The sequence below is a fragment of the Manis pentadactyla genome, chromosome 5 (genome assembly GCF_030020395.1).
Source record: "Manis pentadactyla isolate mManPen7 chromosome 5, mManPen7.hap1, whole genome shotgun sequence".
NCBI classification, from domain to species: Eukaryota; Metazoa; Chordata; class Mammalia; order Pholidota; family Manidae; genus Manis; species Manis pentadactyla.
This window is the reverse complement of record NC_080023.1, coordinates 91,034,405-91,041,925: the sequence shown is the minus strand read 5'-3', so window position 1 is coordinate 91,041,925 and position 7,521 is coordinate 91,034,405. Positions and strand designations below refer to the sequence as shown.

Sequence of the window (7,521 nt, the reverse complement as noted above, 5' to 3'; positions counted from 1 at the left end):
AAGAGATCTTGTTTAAAAAGGGGTAAGATCCAGTGTTCAGTTTTTTCTTCCATGTCCTACAGCTTGGAAATTTTATTTTTTGCTAGCATATGCTCACATATCCTTTGACATTATATTTAGAAAAGCCACAACTCTCTTCCTTGTCCTTCTTGCTTCCGTTCCCTCATATTAGTTGAGCATGTCTGTTGCATTTTCCCCTTCTCTCTGTCCCGGATTCCCGCCTCATCCCCTGTGTCAGAGCATCTATCATCGTGGTGTCGATCACAGCTGCAGCGGCTTCTCTTTCATCTTCGTTCCCCCGCCAGAGCGAGGGAGGGAGAGGGAGGCGGAAAGGAGGTGGGAGAGGGACTGGCAGAGGAAAGGGGGGGAGAGACGAGGGAAGACAGACTTAGATGAAGAAGCTAAACTGCGTGTGTAGTTTCTTGTCAATTTCACGGGGTGGGGGTGGGGCGCGGAGGCCAAGGTGCTCCTCCGTGGGTTCCAGGAAGCTCGGGGTCCTTCCTCCTCTTGCCAAGTTGCCTGATTCTTCCCTCCAGGCGCGCGCGCGCGCACACACACACACACACACACACACACACAAAAAGAAAAAAAAAAAAACTAGGACTCGTCCTACAGGCTCTGGGAAAAGGAAAAAAAAGTCCTCAATCACCACCACCTCCTTTTCGCCGTCCTCCTCCCCCAACCCCACCCCGCGGGCAGCCCAGGAGAGCTGGAGGCGGGGGAGAGGGGAAGCGACGCAAGTGGGTAGCCTTTCAGCGCCACCGAGGCGCGGGAGGAGGAGAAGCGGCAGGGAGGCGCAGCCGCTCACCTGCGGGGCAGGGCGCGGAGCAGGAATCCGGGCTGCGCACTCTCCCGCGGAGGAGCCGGGACGCGCCCGGAGACCCGAACGCGGCCCAGGAACGGGAGTCCGCCTCCCCTACCCGGCAGATCCAAAGGGGGCAGCTCTTTGCTTTGACTGAGCGGCCCTGAGGAGGCGTAGCGGGCGGCGAGCAAGCCAGCCAGGCTGAGAAACTCGAGACGGGAACAAAGAGGGGTCGGACTCTGTGCGTGCGTGTGTGTGTGTGTGTGTGTGTGTGTGTGTGTGTGTGTGTGTGTGCGCGCGCGCGCGCGCGCGCGCGTCTGTCGGCTCGAGCTTCCCGCAGAAGCATTTCGGTCTGAGGCCCCTGCTGTGACTCCCCGAGACCCTGCCGTGCCCTCCGCCACCGACTCCCAGCGCTCGCCGGCACAAACTTTATTACCCAGACTTCTTTCTCCTCTCCTCGTCCTCCGCCCCCGCCTCCTCCTGCTCCTCGTCCTCCAGCAGATTAAATGATCTTGGAGAAGAAAAACCAAAGCGAAAGGGAAGGAAATAAGCAGCTATAAAAAGGGCATCTCCAACCTGGGTGGCATTTTTTTTTTAACCTTCCAGGAAGTGGACATTTCGTTATCTTCTGTTCTCCAGGTACCTTCACAGCTGGGGCAAACGGAGCCTTTTTGCCGAGCTCCCCATTTTTTCGGAAAACAAACTCGCAAATCGGCAGCCGGGGCTCCTAAAGTGGAGAGTTTGCGTAGAGACGCGCGGACGGACCCTCCTCTGCAGTTTAGAGTTTTGCCTCCTCCAGAACTGACGTCCTCCGCGCGCAGACCAGGGAGACACTGGGGGCGTGTGGTGGCCGCCCTGGCAGCCTAGCCTAGTGCGCGCCACGCCGCGCAGAAGCCCCAAGAGGCGCCGGCTGCGGCGGCCCTCGCAGCCTGGTGCCCTTCGGCCTCCGGGGCGGGCGCCGGCATCTGTCTCCACGGAGCGGGAAGGCACGGGGTGCCGCCGGGGCTCGGGCGCCGCCGCAGCAGCGCCGGCTGCCGGCCCCACTTCCGTCCGCTGTCCTCCCTCACGCAACCTCCCAGTTCCCTTCTTCCCTCTTTCGTTGACCCCCCCTCTTTCCTGCTGTCGCTTCGGGTGCTCCCCCAGCGGAGTGGAGATTACAGAGTGATCGGGATGCCCCAACTCTCCGGGGCAGGCGGCGGGGGCGGGGGGGACCCGGAACTCTGCGCCACGGACGAGATGATCCCTTTCAAGGACGAGGGCGATCCACAGAAGGAGAAGATCTTCGCCGAGATCAGCCACCCCGAAGAGGAAGGCGACTTAGCCGACATCAAGTCCTCCTTGGTTAACGAGTCCGAAATCATACCAGCCAGCAACGGACACGAGGTGAGCGGGCCGCTGCTTTGAGCTCCGGGAGGCGTGGCGGGTCCCGGGAAAGGGCAGAGAGGGAGAGGGAAGGTGCCGGCGGTTCCGGCTGACTGGTCCCGAGGAGGTCCCCCGTTTGCTGGGGGAGTGTGGTGGCGGAGGGCCTGGAGGGTGGCGTGTGTTTCCCTGGTCATCATTCTTCCTTTGTGAGTGTGTTTCTGTGTCGGGTGGGAGGTGGAGGAGGATGCGGGGAAGTTTATTCCAAGTGGATAAATTTCGGGCTTCGGTGGCTGAGACTGGTTTGCGGGCAGGAGAAGCTGCTTGTAATCCATAACGTTAGGGCGGTTGAGGGCACGAAGCATTAAAGCTAGGATGTCTGAGCAACAACTACTGAGAAGTTCTTCGGTAGGACTGAAAACAAACTACACCCACTATCTCTTTCGGTAGATGTCTGCAAAAGTGCGTTAAACCACCAAACGGCTTAGAGCCACAGGCAGAGAGGAAGAGGAGGCGGGCGTGGGCCGGGAACCAGAGGGGCAGCCCCAACCGCTGCAGAACCGGGCTCCTGCGGAGCAGGCGGCCGAGGGGGCGCGCTCCTGGGCTGCGGGGGCGGTGCGGGGCCGGGTCTGTGCTGCTGGCGGAGTCACAGCGCCGGAGCTGGCTGCTGGGAGCCGTGGGCGCATAAAGCCCAGCCGCCCGAGGGCGGGGGGGCCTCGCAGTACCGCCTGCAACACAAGTTTTTTGCAACCCTCGTCACTTAAATAAAAAATAAAGCGCCTATGTTTGGGCCAGATCAGGTCTTAAATCTATGCAGAAGAAAGGCGAGTCAGAGTAGGGATGCGGCGGAAGTCAGGGCACCCACTCAGCGGAGGGTGGAAAGGGCTTTATCAGATCTCCGGGCCCGCTGCGGGCGATAGGGCTGGTAACCCGAGTAGAGTAAATAGAGACACGTGGGTGCCGGCTAGAGAAAGCGGTGAGGGGGACCGCGCGAAAGGGCTATTTCAGGACGCGCGGAGAGCTGGGAGGGCGGATGGCCCCTGATACCTGACACTCCACTGGCCACCCTTGTAAAACAACTGGGAAACGCTTTGGAGGAAATCCGGTAGAAAAGTCCTGACATTCAAATGATTTCACCAACGCTTTTTCCCTCCAAAGAAACTTGGAGGATATACCCGTTTTCCTTAAATGGCATCTTTCTGCCCCCCAAAAGAAAGCGTGTGGTTTTGGGGGCGGGGACATTTGAGTTTTAAACAACTCGTAAGAACACCTCAGTTACCTTCTTTATTCCAATGGCAGGGGTGAGTATGCATTTTGGAAGTCTGGGGCCCTGAGTTCTAAGGAGAACTAGGGATGTTCTTTATCCCCTGAGCCTTTTATCCCAACATGCCAATTTGACGGGAAGCCGGGGTGGGGGAGCAACGGTGTACCCAATCCCACTTAAAAGGTTTGTGACTGTGTATGTTGGGGGGATGAGGTCATTAGGAGGACACATGTCCAAGGAACCAAATAATATCCAAAGTAGAGTCCGAACGCTCATATTTGTAGAGCAGCCTCTTTTTATTTCTACCCATTTTGCTTGTTCCGTATTCCATAAGTATATTTGCCACCCTCTTGACATTTTCTGCACGTTTCTGCTCTGGGGAGAAGGGCGCTGCTTTTGAAGCCCAGAACCGAGAGTATTAGGGCTCTGTTAATCTTTACAGCAGTGGTAAGTGGGCATGGGGCAGACCCAAGGAAGATGGTGAAAGGGGTATTACCACTGATTTGCACGTGGTTGAGTCTGGGTGGATGGTGGTTACCAGAACTGATATTAGCTGGGTACCTTTTAGATGTCTGTAACCCAATTCTCAAGTTTTCCTCCCTTTAACCACAGAATAGTTCACTTTTCTCCTATAAACTTGCACTTAGCCAGCCTTGGTAGGTTTTAAGGAATGGAACTCCTGATGGGACTGGCTTGGGACAATTGCTCTAAGAACCCCATCTGTGAGTGTTTGGGTTGTTTTTATTGAAAATGCCATTTTCAGTTGAAAAATCATATTTCAGCCTTCTTTTAATCAGCTCTGATTGAACAGTGGTTAAAGAAGCTATTAAAATGATCAACCCCATTAAATCAATTCCTATCAAGCATCCAAGAAGCCTTGATGCATTTTAGCAAAGAGCAGAGTAGCACATGTATCTTTTTCAAATTTACTACATTGCTATTGTTTTTGATATTTATCTTTCTACTCTTGGGCAGGTAATAATCACTCAAAAATACATGATGAAAAGAAAGAAACAGATTTTCCAGTACTCAACCCCGGACCACCCCTCTTAGATTAATAAAACGGGCAAATTGAGTTGCATGTAATCTTCCTCTTTTGAGTTACCAGTGGACACACACTTAAATCATTACTGTCACAAACTCTAAGGGGATTTTCTTTCTTTTGGGGGTGGGGATTCTTGCTGTTAGGTGACCAGACAAGCACAAACCTCCCAGGAGCCCTACCATGACAAGACCAGAGAACACCCTGATGATGGTAAGACAATAATTCTACTTCTCCCAATTTTATCATTTACCCTGTGCCATTTGTGAACATAGTATGTTTTGCTCTTTTTGAGTCCAAGAAAACAAGATCAGATGTGATAAGACTGTACCCACTGTTTTAACAAAGTTGGGAAGAAAACTTACTGCTTATCTCTAATATATAGTTACATAATTTAAAAACTGCTTTTGAATGATTAGGGCCTTTGGATTTCAGTTGGCTTCCAAATTCTTTATGAAGAAGAAATGTTTATATTTTCCTCTTCCTCATTTTACCTAAAGTTCTAATTGACTTAAATTTTCAGTGCTTTTCCCTGCGTTGTTATAGAGTGGTCTACACCAATTTATTTTCCAGCAAGAGTAGTTTCAAACGGATTTTAATTTGTAAATTGCTGTTTCTTGTTACAGCGAGAAGGCAGGCAGTAAATGCACAGACTAACTGTGGTTCGGTAAAACAGAGTCTAACTTGTAAAAATATAAAACTTCATTTTTAAAATTAGGAACTATGCACATACATGGTAGTCAGTCTTTCTCCCCACTTCTGACTCTTACTCAAAACTTTAAAAATTGTACATTTTTTTTAGGGTTAAGGAGAACTCCCAATGACTTTAAAAGTATCAGGTAATCTGTAGGGTTTCCTTGTTGAACATTGCATTTCTATTCTCCTTTAATTACTTAACAACTGGCCCGGCCAGAGTAAAGTGTTGTACGTATGATATGTCAGCCAGAAGAAGAGAAAAGAACTGTATTAACAGTCTTACTTCCCAGCTACAAAGTAGTAAGAAAGACTAAGGAGAACAAATTATATACTGAACACACATAAATTTCTTTGACTAAATGATGTAAGTGTGTAGCACATAAAATTAAGTCTCCTGGAGTTAATCCTTCATAGATTTGGGTAGTTGCCCACATAGTAGATACAGCTTTCTTCCTCAGTAAAATCTAGACATTTTCTAGAAATCTAGAAGCACAGGTAGAATTTTTGAGTTTGCCTTTAAGAAGGAACATAACTTCAAGTGCATAAATACATGTGTGTACAGAGCTAGATGACCTAATATCTTTATATTACATCTTTAGGTTGTATGTATTCTTTTATGTGTCTGTATTTCTTAGTCCAGTTTGTTAGTATTGGAACAAATTAAGTTAGATAGATAACACTTATTTTTGTAAAAATACCTGTCAGTAGTGGAAGTAAATTGAACCACGTGTTTTTAAAACATCTGGTTTGCTGCTAAGCCATTTAGGAGACTAAATACTGTCCATCTAAAATAGAGCATAATAATCCAGTTACAATATTTTGTAAACAAATATTTTATATAAGGGCTGATTTCTCAAAGAACTGTTAGATTTTCAGATGAAAAATACAGTGATATAAAAAGGAAGTCAATGCAACATTGATTGTTCTTTGGATTCTCTCAGGAAAGCATCCAGATGGAGGTCTTTACAACAAGGGACCCTCTTACTCGAGTTATTCTGGGTACATAATGATGCCAAATATGAATAATGACCCATACATGTCAAATGGATCTCTTTCTCCACCCATCCCGAGAACAGTGAGTAACATGCTGATGTTGCAAATTATTTTCAGAAGTGCAAATTAATTGGTATTTCTGCAAAAATTTTTTTAAACACTGGAAATGCTTTCATTATATATGACCAGTCATTGCTAAATAAGACCTACTATGAGGAATGGCTCCCTTAAAATATCGCTACCTTTGATGCCCTGCACTTGGAATTTTAGCTTTTGACTTCTTGGTTAACATTAATAAATAACAGTTCACCAATTATCATGCAATCAAGTGAAGTTAAATCAACAACTTTATGAGTTTATGAGTATTGTGCTTTGTATGCTGATGAGAGGAAAAAACTGATTTAGTCTTTCAGTTAACTAGTACTATATATTTTCACTGCCCATAAGCTACCTAGAATCAGAACTACTTGAGTCATTTGGAGGTGAACATTTGGAATGTTACTTCAGCCTTTAAAATTGTCTCATTTTATTGCATTAGCTAATGTTTCTTTAAAATAATTTGGGCTGAGTTATTTTTACCTTATTGACAGTTGTTGAGAAACTATCACTTGAAGATAAATCTAATGAAAATTGTTCTTTTTATCTCATGGTTCAGTTAACTTTTAAAGTTTTAAAAATATAGTGGCATTATAACTGTATTGCGCAGATGCCTAACTGAAGAAATTCAGATATGTTACTTGGCGATATTTCTCTTTTTTGGGCAAGTGGAAACCTCATTTATATAGTAAGAAACATCTAAAGGGTAACTTGTTCAGTATGTGAGTGGTGGAATGTGCTAGTGATAGAGTTCCCCCTGAGAATTGTCCCTCTGGTTGTGGTGATGGAATTTTACTGTTCCATCAGTATATTTACCTTCTTTCTTCTCTACCCTCTAAGCCTCAATGAGAAACAAGTATTATGGGTCTTAGGGAATATGGTTTCGGTCTAACTGGCCCTCCTGGGAGTCAAATCCATGATTGTAAACTGGAACCTATGGTCTTTGCCTTATTTGCCCAGAGCTTCCACTAAGTAAAAAAAAAAATCAGTCATGGACATCTGGGGAAAATACTGTCTTTTATACCTCAGTGACAGAATGTGAGGTAGAGAAGATTCACCAAAGTAGCAAAGAAGAATGGTTCACAGTTACCAACAAACAAGAGTATTTGTGTTTCTCCTGGTTATCTGTAGTTCTCTATTGCTGAAATGATAGGCATGTGAAATATAATCACTTATGTGGACACTGTGATTTAGAAGTTATTGTGATTATTTTTTCCACAAATTTCAAAAAGATACTTGACCTTTCAAGTAGGGGAAAAGATTTTTCTA

General features: G+C 46.9%; 1 protein-coding gene across 4 annotated transcripts in view; it reads left to right on the top strand.

Moving 5' to 3' along the window:
• The first annotated feature begins 1,070 nt into the window (after nt 1–1,070).
• The window catches only part of LEF1 (lymphoid enhancer binding factor 1), a 116,917-nt gene continuing 110,466 nt past the window's right edge, over nt 1,071–7,521 (top strand). For 2 of the 4 annotated variants that reach the window (XM_036920932.2, XM_036920928.2), the window contains exons 1-3: nt 1,072–2,185; nt 4,614–4,680; nt 6,105–6,238. In XM_036920932.2, coding sequence (XP_036776827.1) covers nt 1,973–2,185; nt 4,614–4,680; nt 6,105–6,238 — 414 coding nt within the window. In that variant the 5' untranslated portion in view covers nt 1,072–1,972. Of the gene's footprint in view, nt 2,186–4,613; nt 4,681–6,104; nt 6,239–7,521 lie in introns of all 4 variants that reach the window. The other 2 variants (XM_036920931.2, XM_036920929.2) reach the window with 2 other exon arrangements.